Here is a 20,876-nt window from a genome sequence, read left to right as displayed (position 1 = left end):
TAAAATTAACGTATAATAAAATTAACTTTATTTTGCTGTACAGATTTATGAATTTTAACTCATGCATAGATTTATGTAAACATCACCACAGTCACGATGCAGAACAGTTCTAAATCAAAAAACCTGTAGCTGTCGAGTTGATTCCGACTTATAGCGACACTGTAAGACAAAGTAGAACTTCCCTATAGGGTTTCCAAGGAGCAGCTGAGTGGATTCGAACTGCCAGCCTTTTGGTTAGCAGCCAAATTCTTAACCACTGCACCACCAGGGCTCCCAGAACAGTTCTATCACCCCAAAAACCTCCCTCATGCTGCCTGTTTGTAGTCACAAATCCCCTCCCCTAACCACTAGCAACCACTTATCTGTTCTTCATCAGTATAATTTCATCTTTTGAGAATGTCATATAAATGGAATCATACAGTATATAATATTTTGAGATTGACTTTTTTCACCAAGCACATTGACTAGGATTTATCCAAGTTTCCTGCGTTTACTAATACATAATATAGAAAATAAACGCTGGCCTTTGAAAGGATCAGTAAAATTGATGAACTACTAGCAAGACTGATGAAGAAAAACAAAGACACGAATTACCGTTATCAGGAAGGAAAGAGGGGTTATCACTACAGACCTCACAGAACAGCTCTATGCACGTACATTTGACAGCTTAGATGAAATGGACCAATTTCTGAAAAAACCACAAATTACCAAACCTCATCCAATATGAAAAACATAATTTGAATAGTTCGAGCTATTAAAGGAATTGAATTTATAGTTAAAAACCTTCCAAAAAAGAAAACCCCAATCCCCTTGCTGCTGCTGTTGTCACTGCTAGGACTCCCTTTCCTGTTCCTCAAGCTTGAACTAGTGGCTTCTCTTGGCTCTCTGTCTGTGCTGATGCCCACTTCCAGGTGTCTCCTGAGTCCTGGCGAGGGGATACTGGAGAAAAACATTTACTTTTCAGAGTCCTTAAATAGGTGCTCCATGTATTCAGTCCAGGTTTTATAGCTGGCTTCAGTGAGAGAGACAGGGTGGATGCAATGCTAATAGTCCGTCTTACCTGGAACCAGAACCTTAAGTCAAACTTTTAACCATTCCTTATCTACTAGGTAAAAATGCAGGTAGGCTACATACATTCTGAGGGAATATCCTTCTCATTTCTTTATTCCATTGCATTTCCATAGGTACAAATGTGGACTGAGATGTTGATTTTTTTTTTTTTTGGCAATTTAATATTTTATTTATTAAAAAATAAATTTTAATCAACAGGATGAAAAAAATAAGCTAAATACCAACAATAACAAATAAATATAACTGTGTATAAAGTTGATATCATCACTCTGAAGAAATGAAACATTATTTCCCTGTGACTGAATCCAACTTGCTTGTGAGCCCCTATTTCGTTTTTTGGTGGGGAGGACAAAAAATTTAATTTTGCCACTGCAGGCTAACTCAAGATTGGCCAGTTTGGAATTAGATCTCTTTCAATGAATTACTTAGTCAATTTGTCGTTTAAACTTAGTCACTTGAAAGTGCATTCTCCATATTGGGGTATTTTCTCACCTCAAGAGTCCTTCTCCTTCCCCTCCCCCTCCTCTGAATGACATCACTAGGAGGAGGGAGGTTTATGTTCCATGCTGCCTTGCTTGTAAGGAGGGCAGTGTCTCGCCTGTGGGCGGTCCTCTGAGTCCTCTCCTGGCGTGTCTCGTTTGATTTGGCCTTTGCATCCACTGTGGGTGTAACTGGTCTCACATGGCCTTTGAGTGTGCCCTGGCATGTGCTGCTGATGCCTGTGATTCCTGCCATAGTCTTACGGTACGTGTCTATGTATAGACTCTGTCATCTGTAGTTCCCGCCCCAGGTCTCATTCACTCATTGCCTCTCAGCATGTCTGTATTCACCTCTGGACAGGCAGAAACTGATTAGCCTCTCCTGTGCCACCCTTCAGCCTTGGGAAAACTTGTCGACACTCTCTAAGGCTCCCTCTCTGCCTTAACACACCACACTACCATTTCTTTAGTGTTGGAAAGGTGCTCATGCCCTGCAAGGTAGTTTCTCCAAAGTCCCAAACAGAATGTTGAATGTTACATACCCCCCTAAAGTACTCTGGGATTTCTGTTTTCTTGTCCCTATACTCCATTCGTTCAGCCATACCTAGGGGGCTAAGGAGTACTGAATCCCCTCTCAGAGACCAGGATGGCATCTTAAACTTGCTTTCTAATTTTCCAAGCTCTCAACCTGCTTCCCTCCCCACTCTCTACACACAATAGCTTTTCTCCTTGATACAAGATTAATAGCCTAAAACCATAGCTTTTGCACAAGTCTTAACTGTTTCTGTCTTAGTTATCTAGTGCTGCTGTAGTGGAAATACCACAAGTGGATGGCTTTAACAAAGAGAAATTTACTCTCTCACAGTCTAGGAGACTAGAAGTCCAAATTCAGGATCCAGATCCAGTGGAAGGCTTTCTGTCTCTGTCAGCTCTGGAGGAAGGTCCTTGTCATCAATCTTCCCTTGGTTCTAGGACTTTGTTCTCAGCACAGGGACCCAGGGTCCAAAGGATGCACTGTTGGCCTGGTTCTTCTTCCTTGGTAGTATGAGGTTCCCGTATCTCTCTGCTTGCTTCTCTCTTTCATAGCTCAAAAGAGATTGACTCAAGATACAACGTAATCTTGTAGACTGAGTCCCACCTCATTAACATGACTGCCTCTAATCCTAGAGGTAGGATTTATAACACATAAGAAAATTACATCGGATTGATAAAATGAATAAAGCTAGACAATGAATAAAGAGGATCAAAGAAGAATTGATGCCTTTTAATTATGGTGTTGGTGAAGAATATTGAATGTACAGTGGACTATTGAGTCTCTATGAGTTAGAATCAACTTGACAGCAGTGGGTTTGGTTTGGTTTGGCCAGAAGAACAAATAGATCTGTTTTGGGAGAAGTATGGCCAGATGCTCCTGAGAAGCAAGGTTGGCAAGACTTTGTCTCACATACTTTGAACATGTTATCAGGAGGGACCAGTGCCTGGAGAAGGACATCATGCTTGGCAAAGTAGAGGGCCAGCGAAAAAGAGGAAGACCCTCAACAAAATGGATTGACACAGTGGCTGCCACAGTGGGCTAAAGCGTAACAATGTTTCATAGCAGTGTTTCATTCTAATGTACATGGGGTTGCTATGAACTGGAACCGACTCGACGATGGCTCCTAACAACAAGACCATAACTGTTTCTGAAATGTCATGAAAAAAAGTGCTATTGTTTACAATAGCAATAACAAGTAAAAACAAAATTCTAACACATAAACATAACAAGCAATGTGCAAGATCTATATGAATAAAGCTATGAATTTTACTATGATGTTACTGTAGAGTAGATTTAAAAGGCTAAATAAATGGAGACTTCTCATGTTTCTGGTTAATATTGTTAATAAAGTCAATTCTTCACAAATTAATATATACTTTTAATAATTTTGAAACCAAAATTTCAATGAGATTCCTCATAGCATTTAACAAACTAATTCTAAGGCTCATTTAGAAAAGAAAATAGTCAAGAATAACTAATAAATATGTAAAAAATAACAGTGATGGGGCCTTTGTTCTATATTAACCCAAGCCATATAAGCTATAGTAATTAAAAGAGCACAATTCTATTCTGAAACAATATGGGCTTGCCATGGATCAGAGTTGACTCAACAGCAACTGGTTTAGTAATAGACATATGTAGTAATTACAACATGCCCAGGAATAGGAAAATAATCAGTGGAACAGAACAAACAATCCCTAAATTGACCCATTATTTATGGGAAAATGATACAGACTGTATTTCATATCAGACCAGGAAAGATAGTTATTCAAAGCATGGATTTTGAGTAATTGTCTTTCTACTTGCAAACAAACAAAAAAGCTAAATCCATATCACATACCATATATGAAATTAATGCCAGATAAGTCAAAAAGGCCAATATGTTTAACAATTTGTAGAATCTTAGGTAAAAATTTAGGAGTATATTTCTATAATCTTTAGGTAACACAGGGCTTCCTAAGGAAAACATAAATCCCAGAAGGAACAAAGCAAAATGCTGACAAATCTGTGCGAAAATTAAACTTTTTGAACCAGAATATCTGGTTTGTTCATTGCACATAGTAGATTCTCAATAAATGTTTGTTGAATGGATGACTATAAAACAAAAAAATAAACAAATTAAAACACAAACAAAATAATAGGAAGAACATTTGCAAAATCTGTAACAAAATAGTTATATGCAGAGTATATCAAAATGATGCTACAAAATGAAAGAAAAATAAATCAATAGAAAAATACGCAAGAGAGACACAGAACAAATAAAAATAAGTGGCCAATAAACTCATAAAAAGATGCTCAGCATCATAGTAACAAGAGAGATGCAAATTAAAGCAAGATAGTTTATTTCTTATGCTGAGAAAATTAAAAATATTGGTAATGTCCAGTGTTAATGAGGATGAGGGAGACACTTTTGTTGGGAGTGTATAAACTGGTAAAGCCATTTTGGAGGGAAATTTGGGTGCATCTTTCCAGACTAAAAATGGTTATGCCTCTTGATCCAGCAAGTCCATTTCTATGAATCTATTTTAAAGAAAAATGTGTTCAAGCACAAGTGTATATTATGCAAGGATGTCCATTGCAGCATTGTTTAGAACACTGAGAACTGAAAACAATGAAAAGTCCAGCAGTTCTGTCGAGCCTCGATAAAATGATGTAGAAGACATGTAGTCACTAAAAAGAATGGCGCAGAATATATATTATTGACATGGAAATATTTGTTAGACATAGTGCTGAGTTAAAAAAGCAAATAAAAATACCACGTGTAGAATGATCCATTTATATTAAAATAAAAAATTATTTTTATATGAATATATAAATGCAAAAAACCAGGACTGGAAAGATATATACTGAACTGTGGTTACCTCTGGGGAAGAGAGTGGGATAGACAGAAGTGAAGCTTCTGCATTTAATTATATATGTAGTTATATTTTACTCAGACCTTTTACAATGAGAATATACTCATATATCACTTGGTAATAAAAATTTTGAGAAAGTAAACAAAATGAGATAAAACTTTATGCAAAAACTGAGAAAGAAAAAAATCAAAGTGCATTATGTATAAAGCATGTACTGTAAAAACAGACCTCAGTGAAAGAAAGCCCAGTTACTCTCCTAAACAAGCTCTCTGCCTAATCCTGGTTGGTGCCTGTCTGAAGCCTGATTAGCCCAGCAGAGTAGCTAAGATCTTATTCTTGCTCTATTTACCAGTGCTGTGCTGCTGCCAAGCACCCTGAAGGGGCAGGGGTGCTTGAAGTGGCTTCTGCATGCAGATCAGCATGGGAGGACTTCCGGCCTCCATGAAATGAATGAGTTGACTCAGACATAATAGCAATAATGAGTAAAGTTGCTGGCTGATGTGTGTAGTGCTCCTTCCCAGAAGTTAGGATGATTCTCCCTGCAATCCTGAGATGGCGTATCGGTCAGGGTTCTCCAGAAAAACAGAATAGGAGATTTTATACACGGGCACACACATACCTGCACACACACATGCACACACATACATACACACACATATAGCCATATATACATATACACACACACACATATACATATATATGTACATGTAAAGAGATTTATTTTAAGGAACTGCCTCACGTGGTTGTGTGTAGCCCAAAATTTGTAGGGCAGGCCAGCAAGCTGGAAAGTCAGGCAGGATTTCTATGTTACAATCATTAAGTAGAATTTTTTCTTTCTTGGGAAACCTCAGTTTTGCTCTTAAGGCCTTGCAACTAATTCTATGAGGCCCACTCATATTATCAAGGATCATCTCCTTGACTTAACCGTATCTACAAAATACCTTCACACTGACACCTAGATTGGGGTTTGATTAAGTAACTGGGTGCTATAGCCTAGTCAAGTTGACACATAAAACTCACCATCACAGATGGTAATGTAATTTCTGCTCTGATGGTTATATTTGTGGTACTTCATGTTTGTATAGCATTCCTTAGCTTTCCAACATTCCGCTTGGGGCTAACCTTGCTGCTGGATGGAACAGATCTTTTTCTGTAGGCGCGAGAGAGTATCAAAGGAGTAAATTTTGCTGTGGTGTAAGGAACAGGAGAAAAGCCGCAGGTCCCATACTCACTCCTGAGGCAAGTTTAGATGCAGGACACCCAACTCTATTTGTCCTTCCGGTTGCTCATCTTAGTCATCCCACACCCCCAGCCCAGTGTTTGTGTTTACTTTTTGGGTGACCTTTATGCCTTTGCTTTGTGGCTCAATTTTTTTTCCCCTTTATGTATATGGCTTTTTTTTTTTTTTTTGCTGAACTTGAGCATATTCTTCTTGACAGTAAGCTTCACATATTTGACTTCTGCTGACACCCACAGTGACAGTAACCCCACTATCTGGACCTACTGGGGCAGCCTATCACATTGTCCTCATTCAAATACACATACTTGTCTGATCATTTATCCGCAGTATTTAGTTTAGAAGATTTCTTCCCAGGGTCCACGACTTAATACAAGGTCATGCATACAGTTGGCTGATAATAAATGCTTGTTGAATAGAACTTATATGATCCTTTTAGGGCACATGTAGAAGAAGTTCATGGCAAAATATACAACTGAACAAAACTCTTTACATAAATAACACTAAGCCCCCAATTGGTATCGTTTAGTTTGGGCTGATTTCACTCTTCCCAGTTTTCCTCTTTCCAGTGCTCCTTTTTGGGAAGAGCAGCTGGGAGTTTTGTTTAAGACATGGATGGGGCTCAGAAATTTTCCAGCTTTGGAAGTAAAGCTGGTTTCTCTTATTCTAGTGATAGCTCAGTTTGTTTGGCCAGGTACCTCTTTTTCTCCCAATTTCAACAAAAATTTCCAGGCCCCAGATAAGCAGAGTATTATTGAAGAAAAAGAACAAACTAGGAGGCCTCATACTACCTGATCTCAGAACCTACTATACATCCAGGTAGTCAAAACAGCTTGGTGCTGGTACAACTGTAGACACATAGACCAGTGGAACAGAATCGAGAACCCAGATGTAAATCCACTATGGTCAGCTGATCTTTTTGACAAAGAACCCAAGTCCATTAAATGGGAAAAGACAGTCTTCTTAACAAATGGTGCTGGTACAACTAACTGGATGTCCATCTGTAAAAAAATGAAACAGGACTCATACCTGACACCATACACATAAACTAACTCAAAATGGATCACAGACCTAAAGATAAAACTGAAAATGATGAAAATCATGGAAGAAAAAATAGCAACAATGCTAGGGGCCCTAATACGTGGCACAAATACAATGCAAACCATAAATAACAATGTAAAAACACAAGAAGGTAAACTAGATAACTGGGAGCTCCTAAAAATTAAACACTTAATACTCATCAAAAGACTTCACCAGAAGAGTAAAGAGAGAATCTACAGACCAGGAAAAAAATTTTGGCTATGACATATCCAACAAGGGTCTAATCTCTAAAATCTATAGAATACTTCAACACCTCAATAACAAAAAGGCAAATAATCCATTTAAAAAATGAGCATGATATGAACAGACATTTCACCAAAGAAAACATTCAGGCAACTAACAGACACATGAGGAAATGCTTGCGATCATTAGCCATTAGAGAAGTTCAAATCACAACTACAGTGAGATACCATCTCACCCCAATATTACTGGCACTAATTAAAAAAAAACAGAAAATAACAAATGTTGAGGCGGTCCGGGGAGATTGAAACTGTTATGCACTGCTAGTGTGAATGCAAATGGTACAACCAGTATGAAAAATGATACGGTGACTCCTTAAAAAGTTAGAAATAGAAATACTATATGATCCAGGAATCCTACTCCTAGGAATATATGCTAAAGACATAAGAGTCGTCACATGAGTAGACATATGCACCTCCATGTTCATTGCAGCCTTATTCACAGTAGTAAAAATATGGAAACAACCTAAGTGCCCATCAACAGATGAATGGATAAACTATGGTACATACACACAATGGAGTATTATGCAACAATAAAGAGATGCCCATCAACAGATGAATGGATAAACTATGGTACATACACACAGTAGAATACTACACAACAGTAAAGAACAATGATAAATCTGTGAAACATCTCACAACATGGATGAAACTGGAGGGCATTATGCTGAGTGAAATAAGTCAATCGCAAAAGGACAAATATTGTATGAGACCACTACTGTAAAAACCCAAGAAAAGCTTTACACACAGAAGAAAATAATCTTTCATGGTTACGAGGGAGCGAAGGGGTGGGGAAGGGAAATCACTAACTAGATAGCAGACAAGTACTAACTTTGGTGAAGGGAAGAACACACAATATAGGGGAAATCAGCACAACTTGACCAAGGCAGAGCCATAGAAGCTTCCTAGACACATCCGAACACCTTGAGGAACTGAGTTACTGGGGCCAAGGGCTGGGGACCATGGTCTCAGGGAACATCTAGGTCAATTGGCATAATATAGTTCATAAAGGAAATGCTCTACATCCTACTTTGGTGAGTAGCGTCTGGGGTCTTAAAAGCTTGCGAGCAGCCATCTAAGATACATCTGTTGGTTCCATCATGCCAGAGTAAAGCAGAACAAAGAAAATCAAAGAAACAAGGAAAGTTTTAGTCCAAAGGACTAACGGACCACGTGAACCACAGCCTCCACCTGCCTGAGCCCAGAACAACTAGATGGTGCCTGGCTACCACCACTGGCTGCGCTGACGAGGATCACAATAGAGGGTCCCAGACAGAGTGGGAGAAAAATGCAGAACAAAATTCAAATTCACAAAAAAAGACCAGACTTAACAGTCTGACAGAGACTGGAGGAACCCCCGAGACTGTGGCCCCCGGACACTCTGCTAACTCAGAACTGAAGCCACTCCCAAAGTCTACCTTTCAGCCAAAGATTAGACAGGACTATAAAACAAGCAATAGTACACATGAGGAATGTGATTCTTAGTTCAGTCAAGTATATGAGACCGAATGGTCAACACCTTCCCAAAAGCAAAGACAAGAAGGCAGGAAGGGACAGGAAACCTGAGGAACCTGGGGTGTAAAGGGGAGAGTGCTGACACATTTTGAGGATTGCAACCAATATCACAAAACAATTTGTGTATAAATTTTTGAATGAGAAACTAATTTGTGCTGTAAACTTTCACATAAAACACAATAAAATAATTTAAAAAAATTCCCTCTTTGATCCTTCTCTCAGAAAGTAAATGCAAATTGGGTTTATAAATGGTTTCCATGTTGTGCCTTGTTTCCCAATGTGAAAATAATAATGGCAACAATAAAACCAGTTGTCACTGAGTCTACTGGTTTTAACAACTCATGGCAACCCCCACGTGGGTCAGAGTAGAATTGTGCACCATAGGGTTTTCAGTGGCTGATTTTTTGGAAACAGAGAATCAGGTCTTTCTTCTGAGGCACCTCTGGGTGAACTTGAACCTCCAACCTTTTGGTTAGTAGCCAAATGCATTAACCATTTGCACTATCTGGGAAATCCCATGGTAACAATAGTAAAAATAAAATAAGTTATATACCATGCAATTCTAAATATGAATGTTTGACAAGTCACAAATGTCTAATTTTTAACCTTATCCCTATGATATAGTCGGCAGCAATAGTGACGTCATTTTGCTTGGGTACAATGGCAGATACTTGGGCTTGGGTACAATGGTGGATACTTGGGCATAGGGAGGGCCCAAAACTCTTCCTCATCGGAAGTAGAGAAGAGTCACAGAAATAGCAGAAAGATGAGAAAGAAGAGGAGCCGCTCCTGGAGGAAGCCCTTATCCCACTGGGAAGGTACTTCTAGGGGCTTCCCTCTTCCTTCAGGAGTGCCCATATTGTTTCATAATGGGCCACCTGATTCAAAACTACATGCTTTTTGGCAGCATACATAATCTGAATCATAACCGTGATGGGCTAAGAAGTTCCACGCTTGGTATATGAGTACCAGAGGTGATTCAGACGTAGGTCAATTTAAGAATGCTTTATGCATATCTGTTTCACTTTGGTTGGATATCCTTTATAATGCCTCATTTTTGGATGTAATTTTATGGTATAAAATCTTATCAGTACCAAATTATGTAAGTAATTGAATTTTGACTGTCACTATTATTACTACTACTACTAGTTGGTTTAAACTCACTGGCATGACCCCTGTGGGCCCAGTTAGTTATATACTCTCTGCAGCAAGCAAGTACCTGGATCTTTTGCATCAGGCTCATGTACCCTTGCTAACTTTCTTGCTAATATTCTCAGCTCGCTGCACCTCAGTCTCAGGCAGCAAAGCTATTCCTTACATGCCAGGACTGCCAAATAACCTCTTAATTTATGCACCTATTTCATGCCTACGTAAATATTTTTTAACTTTGTGGGCTGCAAAGTCAGGATCTACCTTCCTCCTGACTCTTCCTGAGAAATGAAAGTCTCCCCTCTCACTTCTACACCATGGTCAGCCATATCCAGTTGAATGGCTCTGTTTAAGCCACATCAGTTTTTGCTTTGCACTTTCGAGTAACTTAAGTCTCAGGCAGTCTGCTGAGTGCTTTACAGTTATTGACTTCTTTAATCATCACCATGCCCTCTATATCAAGGGTTAGCAAACTATGGCCCGTGGGCCAAACCAGGCCCAACAAGCTGCTTTTGTGTATAGCCCATGTGCTAGGACTAGCTTTTACATTTTTAAATGCTTGGAAAAAAAATCAAAAGATGGATAATATTTCATCATGTAAGAAAATTATATAAAATTTAAATGTCAGTGCTTTTTAGGGGCACAAAACCAAAACCAAACGAGTTGCCGTGGGGTCAGTGCTGATTCCTGGCGTCCTCATGTGTGTGTGTCACAGTAGAACTGTGATCCATAGGGTTTTCAGTGGCTGATTTTTTTGGAAGTAGATTACCAGGCCTTTCTTCCAGGGCACCTCTGGGTGGGTGGACTCAAATCTCTAACCTTTTAGTTAACTGTTGAGTGCATTAACCATTTATACCACCCAAGGGCCCTTTTAGGAACACAGCCATGCCCATTTGTTTACATGTTGTCTGAAGTCACTTTCGTATTACAGCAGCTGAGTGGAGTAATTGAGACAGAGACTGTGTAGCCCACAAAGTCAAAACTATTTACTCTGTGGCCCTTTACAGAAAGTTTGCCACCCCCTACTCTGTGGCTGGTTTTATTATTATCCCTATTTTACAGATGAAGAAATGGAGGCTGAGCATTTCATGTATGGCCACAGCAGTTTGTCCAAATGGTGAACTTGAAAATAGAAATGTTGGACACCAAAGTCCCTGGTAGAACTTCTTCTGAACAGGCATAGGCGGACAGAGAATTCACAGAACAAGTATTTGTGAGAAACTGTGTCCCCTCTGGGAGATTTTATGGTATGACTTCATTTAGTGCCTGCATGTGTGTATGCGCCAGTATGTGATAAAAGCATAAGAGAGAACTATAACAGGAGGAGGAGTTAGATGCAATTAAAAAAAAAAATCTCTGCTTTGGAAGTAGAGGGAACACAGCACCAATAGAGGCTGCTAGTTATAATTTCAATATGCATGATGAAGGGATGATCATAGTTGCTGATGATGGTAACAGTCGGCATTAAATGATAATCATTTCCTACTTGAAGAGAGAGGTCGTTAACGTAGCCTAAGTTCTCTGGAGCTGGCCATTTAAGCATATCCCAAGAGTTATAGTTTGTTTAGTGAGTAATACTCTGCCCTTTTGGTGTTCCAGTGTCACTGTGTACATGTGCAGAAATATTTTGTCTCCTGATCTGGTTCCTTACAGAGAAGGCAGCACAGATGAATCCATTAGTGTCACTATGCATACCATCGGCACAACAGGGAGCTGGGGATGTGCTCCTCCATCCTCCCTCTAGAAAAGCTCCCCAGGAAGACAGAGGAGGGAGACTGTGCATTTGGTTAAGAGTAAAAAGCCCTGGACAGGCTGGGGGCCTCTAATGGCTGCTTAGGGTCTTTTGGAAAGAGAGCTTCATATTTGTGGGATGTTAGAGGCCTTGTCTGCAGCATCAGACCCTTTGTAATTTGTCTCCAGGGTCTGGAAGTCTGACATATTGATCCCTTTTTTCCCAATAGCATCTCAGAGGAGGGAGGCCCAAGGGAAATGTCTTCCAGGTGTGGGAATTGCCCAACAATCTGTTAACGCCATGGGCTTTCTCCTCGAACTGCCGTTTTAAGAAGTTTTGGGGGGAAATTTTCAGAGCTGTAACCCAGACTGTATATGAGAAAGATCATGAATTTATATGATGTTCCTGAAGTTAATATTATTATTTTAAATTTTCCTGTGGTTCTTTATGATGATTGGAGAAAGACTTGTGCATTTTAAGAAAAGCTAAGTGATAGTTCTGTAAAAAAAAAAAAGTCCTATTGTTGTTTTTATAACAAGATTTGAGAAAGGTTGTTGGTTAAAAATATCAGTACCAGTTGCCGTGGAGTCAATTCCGACTCATGGTGACCCAGTGTGTTTCAGAGTAGAACTGTGTCCTGTAGGGTTTTCAGTGGCTGATTTTTACAGAAGTAGATCACCAGACCTTTCTTCCAAGCACCTCTGGGTGGACTTGAACCTCCAACTTTTCAGTCAGTTGCTGAATGCTTAACCATTTGTGCAACCCAGGAACTCTTGGTTAAAAACAGAAAGTTGGTTTTGTTTTTTGTTTTTTTTGTTTTCACCCAGGAGCCTGCTCAGCTACTCCTTTCCTATTCCCACCCCCATTTCTGGGCAAAGTCTCAAAGTGGGGATGAGAAAGTCTGTCTCTGCTTTATAAATGGCTGCACCTTGCCCTGTGTTCTTGGTGTTCATAAACTACCAAAACGATAATACCTGGGGTGGGCTGACGTGAGAAGGCACCACCTGAGCTACCCTTGTCCTCCCCAACCCTGTCCCGCAGGTAACTTGACAGCTGTGAGCAGGGAGCCCTTCTGTGCTCTGTGCAGTTACAGGCTCCTGGCATTTAAAGTGGAGTTTTGCATTTTGTCCTTCTCTGCCCCTTAGTGGTATTCTCTGTGTTTAGCCCTTACATGGCTGAACAAATGGTTCTCAGCTGTAGAGTTCAGTTGTTAAGTTCCATTTAGTCTTCTTCCTCTCCTCCCTCCATCTCACCACCACCCCCCGCTTCTTCTGAACTGTTTATTCTGAAAAAAAAACCTCACAAAAGTTCACGTGTAGGTAGCACTCCATGGCGCACGTGACAAGACCTCTTCCAAACCAGTTGCCATCAAGTCAACTCCGACTCATGATGACCCCATGTGTGTCAGACTAGTACTGTGCTTCATAACGTTTTCCTTGGCTGATTTTTAGGAAATAGATCACCAGGCCTTTCTTTCAAGGTGCCTCTGGATGGACTCGAACCTCCAACCTTTCTATTAGTAGTTGAGCATGTTAACCGTTTTCACCACCCAGAAATTCTAAGACTTCTTCGGATCTGTTCAAACACCTCTGTGATGCAGGCATGGCGGCTGGTCCTGTCTCCCCTCTTCCACAGCAGGAAGCAGAGAATTTAGGTGCTTGATCAAGGTCGCTTTTGGAAGTCTCCCTCAAAACTCTAGGGCTCATCCCCTCTTTCCTACCATCCTGTGTGCCCCTGTCATGAATGCTGAGGAGTTTGTACCAGCAGTAGAGCTGGGCCATAAAGTCTTCTCATGTTGGGTGATTCAGATACTCTGTCCAGTAAACAAACACACACAGGCGTCTGTTCATGATGATGCTGCTGGAGGAAGGTCCAAGTCCAGGGTTTGGGGCTTGTCATGTCCATGCCGATTGCGTCTTGCTCCACAGACAGCGCCTTCATCAGAGGTACCCAGCGACTGCTTCTGTGCCAAATATTTGGCAAAGATTAGAGTCATCCTTTGCTTCACCCGCTTTTCCTGGTAGCTTAAGAACAGGGAGACACTGAAGCTGGATTGGGCTGAGACACTTAGCTTGGAGGAGGAGATAGGCACATCCCTACAAGGGGATTACTGACTTTGGACTTGTCCCCAGGGAGCGAATGCCAAGGGCTAGGTTGAACCTGGGAAGGCTCCTTTTTCAGCAGCCATAGCTGGCATGGGTACATGTCAGTGCTCCAATGCAGGGCTTCTGACCCCAAGCCCAGTGCCACCATATTTGGGCTGAAAGGTGATTTCCCCCCACCCCCTTGTTTAATAACTTAAAATGTGAAACGGTTTGGTGTTCTAGAAAATTCTCTAGTAAAGAGAATTGCACTTACCTGTGTGGATTTGGGAAACCATGGGGAGTACTGGTTAAGAGCTATGAGCTGTTAACCAAAGGGTCGGAAGTTCAAATCTACCAGGAGCTCCTTGAAAACCCTGTGGGGCAGTTCTACTCTGTCCTGTAGGGTTTCTATGAGTCGGGATTGACTCAGTGGCAACGGGTTTGGGTTTTGTGGATTTAGTTGTAGTTTTGATGATAGTCTTCTCTCACTTCTTAAATCCTTCCTGCTTTATTCTTCTCTGTAACATTTAATGAACTTCTAATGTCATATGTGCAAGGGCAGTGGTGGTTCAGTGATAGAATTCTTACCTTCCATGCGGGATACCTGGGTTCAATTCCCAGCGAATGCACCTCATGAGCAGCCACCTACCCGTCTATCAATGGAGGCTTGCATGTTGCTATGAGGCTGAACAGGTTTTAGTGGAGATTACAGACTAAGACGAACTCGAAAGAAAGAACTGGTGATCTACTTCCAAAAACCAGCCAATGAAAACCCCGAGATCACAACAATCCAATCCTGTTGTTCGTGGGGTCACCATGAGTTGGGGGCCAACTCGATGGCAGGTAACAACAACACAAATGTCGTATATATTTCACTTATTTATTTTGATTTTATACCTGTTTACTCCACTAGAATGCGTGCTCCACAAGGCTTGAATTTTTCCCTGTTCACAGCTGCTGTTATTTGTACAAGATCTGAAACTGTCTGACAATTAATATTTGTTCAATTAATATTTTTTGGTAGAATTAACTAATCCTCTCTCTAGAAGCAGCTATTCTAACCAACTCCGGAGTCTCTGAATCTGTTCCATATTTTGAGGAACAGAACTAGAAGTTAAGAAATAGGACTAGAGGTTTTCATAATATAACTCCTAGGAATTATCATAGTGATTGAGACCATGGACCTTCTAGACCCGTATTTTGACTCTGTCAGAGATGTTAAGGGATAAATGTGATGTCAGGGCCTGGCTGTTCTCCTTGACATCTGCCTCAAAGGTTAGAGTCCATCATTCATTCATTCAGCCAAACAAGCGGTCAATCTTTTTTCCAATATTAGCCCTGGGGATAAAATGCTGACCAAGACATACAGGTCCATACCCTCATGAATCTTGTCATCCATAACTAGATCAATGAACAATTACACAGTTACGATACAGGGTGAATTAGATCTATTTCTACTTTCCTAGCGGGATGGCATGAATCAGAATCGACTCAATGACAACTAACAAGAACATCAGCGGAGTGGCCAGGGTGTAGAGTTAAGCGAGAAAAGCAAAAGAAACATGTATGATCTGGTTTTGTGAGAACAAATTATTTTTTAAAAATCCCCTCCATGTTTGAATATATTTGTGTGAGGATAGCAAAAAAGGTGGAAGAATATAGATGAAGTTGTTAACAGTGGTTGGAGGGTTTTGAGGTGGAGTGGGAACCTAAAGGACGGAAAACCCAAAAAAACCCAAACCAATTGTCGTCGAATCGATTCTGACTCATAGCAACCCTATAGAACAGAGTAGAACTGCTCCACAGGGTTTCCAAGGCTGTAAATCTTTACGGAAGCAGACTGTCACATCTTCCTCCCACGGAGCGGCTGGTGGGTTCAGTTAGCAGATGAGTGCCTTAACCACTGTGCCACCAGGGCAGGAGTAAAGGACAGAAGTGGCAGGAATAAGGATAAAATGAAGGAAAGTGAGGGAGGATGATATCTATCTCTCTCTCTGTCTGTCTATATTAATTTGAACACGTGTTAATTTTGAAGACTTAAATGAAAGAAAGAGAGAAAAGGAAGGAAAAAGAAAGAAAATTCCTTTCTTTTCCATGTTATTCCAATCTATGGCTCTGTTGTTCTCTCTTCAAGAACTGTCTTGACCTTTCTATTAAGGACAAGCCAGAGGTTTTATAATTTAAAAGAAAAAAAAATTGCTTTAATCATTTAAGGGTGGTGATTTTAAAAAAAAAGAAGTCTGGGAAATGTGTACAGATATAAATATTTCGAGTTAAAACTGAATTTCTAGATTTTATGAAAGGTGAATGACTTGAGAATCGTTTGTATTTTTTCTACATTGTCTCTGGTGTATAAGAGGCAGGGGCAGATTACCTAGTAAGCAAGGTACCCACAGGCTTACTTGTGTTACTTACTAACCTGTAGCGCACAATTTCACATGATGATGTGGTGAAAAACACGTGAAATTGTGCACCACAGATAAGTAAGTAAATACAATTAAGCCCACGCGTACCTTGCTTACTGGTTAATCTGCCCCTAGTGAGAGGTGTCCATTTTCTCCTAGAGCTCCAGAAAAATTTTCTGCTTCTTAAATCTAGGGAACACAGAGCCACATTAGGAACACCCAACTCAGATAAAAAATGTGCTAGCCCCTGGTGGGGAAGTAAGGGCTGTTCAATGGGAAGAGTTTGTGTGTGTGCGTGTGTGTTTACTCAGTTTTTCTCTACTGAGATAGTCAGCAATATGCTGCTGGGTTTTCCTGTGATTTGGATCCTTTCTATCAAATTATTTTTAAGCAGATTTGTTTTTTATGTTAAGTTATCCTCATTGTGCATTCATCTTTGATGATGATAGTTCTTTCTACATAAAGAACTTGTCTCTGTACAGGCATCATAGTATGGGTTGATGATTTAACCCCTGCTTATCTTAAAATTGGAGCCCTGGTGGCACAGTGGTTAAGAGCTTGGCTGCTAACCAAAAGGTCAGCAGTTCGAATCCACCAGCCAATCCTCGGAAACCCTATGGGGCAGTTCTACTCTGTCTTATTGGGTCGCTATGAGTCGGAATCAACTCGACGGCAATGGGTTTGGGTTTTTTTGTTTGTTTTGTTTTGTTTTTATCTTGAAACAGAAGTTTGGGGAGAATTGAATGCTGTTTTATATTATTTGGATGTAGACTCAGAGCTGATGCGAAGCAGCTGTACTAATAAAAAGACAAAAAATGAGCAGACCTGTCAGATCCATAGAAGTAGTAATATTAACCACTGTATTTCCTTGATTTTAAGCTGCTCATTTTCTATCTTAATTGTAATCTAAAATGCATCTTACTACACTTGGGTTCATTCATTAAGGTAATATTGCAAGTCAGTAGTGGGCTTATAATTGAAGGTGTGTTGGAATGAAGGAAATCCTCTAGAGTCTCATTAACTGGTCTTGTGCCGAAAGGAGAATTGCATTCTGGATAGTTGATGCAATTAGAACCTTCCACAATCATGACCCTCAACCACAATTTCAGCCTGCATGGTGCTATTTTGATTCAAATAAGCCAGGAAGTAATAAAAGTGTTAATTTTCACACAGGTGGCTCCCTCATCAATAGATGCTCTTAAAAATCTACGCAGAAGGATCTGTGTATGGCTGACTCCATTTTTAAAACCTAGGTTCTAATTCGAAGGACCACCATTTTGGTCAAACTAACCATGTGTAGTGACGTTTTTCCACCTCACAGGCTAAAAATTCTCTTAGAAGGCCAAAAACCTGAATGGTGCTTATGGGCAATTTATTTGTCACAAGGGGGTGGGGAGAAGAGGAAGAGAAAATGTTATTTGGAGCCATGGCCTTGAGAGAGCAGAGCAATGAAGGGAACTTGTGACGTGGAAAGATGTGTTAACTGACTAGGTGCCTGTATTCCACATCTGCTCTGGGCGTCCTATCAGACTTTTTTTTTTTTTTTTTACTTTTGTTCTCATTGTTGCTTTGTTTTCTTGGGCATAATTTCTGCTTCTTTCAGAAAATCACCCTCTCCCCTGCCTACCCCCACCCCTCCCAGGCTAGTCTGTGAGGCTTCACGGCTGACGTCCCTGTGTGTGTGAGCCCATGGTCTTTTGCTGCTTTTCTCATGCCTTTTCTTTATGATGTTTCAGCTCATCCACCATACACCATGTGCTTTAGAGTGAAATTCTACCCACATGAACCCTTGAAGATTAAAGAAGAGCTCACAAGGTATTTTTCGTTTGTTTGTATGTTTACCATGCACCCTTAACCAGCTCCCGAGTCTTACAGGCTAGACCTGCCTCTTGTCTTGAGTGGAGCGTCTCCACTACACAGCTGCTGAACTCAGCATTTCGGCTTTGAATGTTTCTCTAACACTTAACTGTCTTGGGATTTTTTGAACGGTTGTCATTGGGAGTGTAATTAACTGCACGAAAAAGCAGTGGTTATGAGGGGGAGGTGCTCTTTGAAAACATCTGACAGTGGGGTGCTAAAAATAAATAGGTGATTGTCTCTAGGATAGGAGTAAACTCAGAGCTGGTGCAGCCCTTAGGGCTTGTCTCCTGGATCTAAGCTTTTCTGGGAGGGAAAGGGCACTTGACAGAATGAACATTGCCATCATCCTGTGTTCTGGTGGCTGAATGACTGACATGTGGGCAGTTTCCCTCTACCTGTAGGCTTTTCTTGGTGCGAGTCTCCTTCCTGAATTTTCCAGTCTTCAGGCTTTCTCCCTTCTCATCTCCCTCTGCTGGGGCCACATTTGCTGCTACCTTCTGGGGTTTTCGCTTCTGGGAACAACCTCAGCAAATGTTGCAGAGCAGGATCCTGGGTGGGCCCACTTGATGGTAAATGGAGAGCCGTTGTGCACTTCTTGACGCGCTCTGATTTGGTGACCACAGAAACCACTGTGTGTGGATCATCTCAGAATAACCCGCATGGGTGCACACGTAACAGAAAAGCCAGGCCCAGGCCGTTGATGCTGATCATCATTTGCAATTGGAAGTGCTGAGTATTGGAATTTTTGCTTTCTCGTGACTTATGAGTCCCCAGTAAAGACTGACTGTTGCGGTGCTGAGGTGACTTCGGAAATGTGCAGATGGTTCCATTCTCTAGTGTTAATTTGCCCACTACCATTTAGTGAGATTTGTGCTGGGGGTGGGGCAAGAATGTGGAAAGGAGGGTTAGATACATAATCCACATATAAATGGTGGTTGGTGTTTTGCAATCTGGCTTTTTCTAATTGAGGTAAAATTTACCATTTTAACCATTTAAAAATGTACAATTCAGTGGCACTGAGTATATTCACTGTGTTGTGCAACCATCACTGTAGTTCCAGAACATTCTCATCACTCCGAAAGGAGACCTTATACCCATTAGCAGCCACTCCCCATCCCACATCCCCCTAGTCTCTGACAACCACTTATCTACTTCTGTCTCTATGGATGTGTCTATTCTGGACATTTCCTTTAAATGGAATCATATAATATGTGGCCTTGACCTGCTTTTCGTTTGTATAATTCATTCATTTATTTAATAAGTTCTTCCTCAGTTCCTCCTATTTGTGTAGCCCAGGGGACAGGGGCTGAATTAACTCCAGAGAGAGAGAGAGATGTGTCCTACCCTCTGGGTGCTAACAGTGTAATCAAAAAACAAAGAACACCAAACCTGTTGCGGTGGAGTTGATTCTGATTCATAGCAACCCTATGACACAGAGTAGAACTGTCCTATAGGGTTTCCAAGGAGTGGCTGGTGGATTCGAACTGCCAGCCTTTGGGTTAGCAGCCGAGCTCTTAACCACTGCACCACCAATGTAATTAGGAAGATTAAACAAAATACTAATGTCACCCATTATTCGATTAGGTGCCAAAACAGTTCTTTTTTTTTTTTTTTTTTTTTTTGCTATAAATGGTATCTTCACCTCTTTTATTTATTTTTTACTTTTTAATCAGAAACAAATTTTTAGTTTTTCCGAGTACATCCAAGTTATCTATTGCATAAATAGTTTTGTAGCTACACAAAGTGGAAATGGCATATATCTTTTCTTTTTTTAAAATAATATTTTATCTTGTTTAAGGTGAAAGTTTACACAGCAGATCAGGTTCCCATTTAACAATTTCTATATAAATTATTCAATGATATTGGTTACATTTTTTCACAATATGTCATCATTCTCATTCATTCCATTCTAGCACTGCCATTTCCAGTATTCTAGTTTTCCTGCCTCTATCTTCTCATCTTTGCTTTAGAGTAATGTTTGACCATTTGGTCTCCTACAGATGATTTTTTTTAAAAGACCTCATTACTCACAGTGATATTCTTTACTTTATGAGACAATTTGTTATTTAGCTAAAAGGTGACCTCAAGGGATAATTTTGGTTTAAGGTTTAAAGAGTATCTCAGGGCAATAGTCTCAGGGATTCCTCTAGTCTCAACTGGTCCAGTATGTCTGCACTTTCTAAGAATTTAAATTCTGTTCAACATTCTTCTCCCATTCTATTAGGATCCATCTATTGTGCCCTGAACAGAACAGTTTTTAGTGGTAGCTGGGCACCATCTAGTTCTTCTGGTCTCAGGGTAGATGAGGCCATGGTTTGTGAAGACTTATTAGTCTTGTAGACTACTTTCTCCTCTGAGTCTTTGATTTCCTTCTTTCTCTTTTGTTCTGAGTACAGACCAATAGTTATATCTTAAATGGCCTCTTGCAAGCTTTTGAGACCTCAGACACTACTCACCACATTGGGAGGGATGTAGAACATACACTTTATGCACTATGTTATTCCAATTAACTGAGTTGTTCCATGAGACTATAGTCCTAAGCCTTCAAACTTAGAAAACCAATCTCTCGGGTGTTTGGTTATGTCTAAGAAGTATCTGTACCTGTGTCCACTAT

At 40.4% G+C, this 20,876-nt stretch overlaps 1 protein-coding gene across 2 annotated transcripts in view; it reads left to right on the top strand.

Moving 5' to 3' along the window:
- FRMD3 (FERM domain containing 3) overlaps nucleotides 1-20,876 on the top strand; it is a 347,514-nt gene that overhangs the window by 215,265 nt on the left and 111,373 nt on the right. For both annotated transcript variants that reach the window (XM_004381295.1, XM_004381294.2), the window contains exon 4: nucleotides 18,139-18,217. In XM_004381295.1, the coding sequence (XP_004381352.1) occupies nucleotides 18,139-18,217 (79 nt within the window). The remainder of the gene's footprint in view (nucleotides 1-18,138; nucleotides 18,218-20,876) is intronic.

Source organism: Trichechus manatus, unplaced genomic scaffold, assembly GCF_000243295.1.
Source record: "Trichechus manatus latirostris isolate Lorelei unplaced genomic scaffold, TriManLat1.0 scaffold00082, whole genome shotgun sequence".
Lineage (NCBI taxonomy): Eukaryota > Metazoa > Chordata > Mammalia > Sirenia > Trichechidae > Trichechus > Trichechus manatus.
The sequence above is the reverse complement of the archived record's forward strand: the minus strand, read 5'-3'. Positions and strand labels throughout refer to the sequence as shown.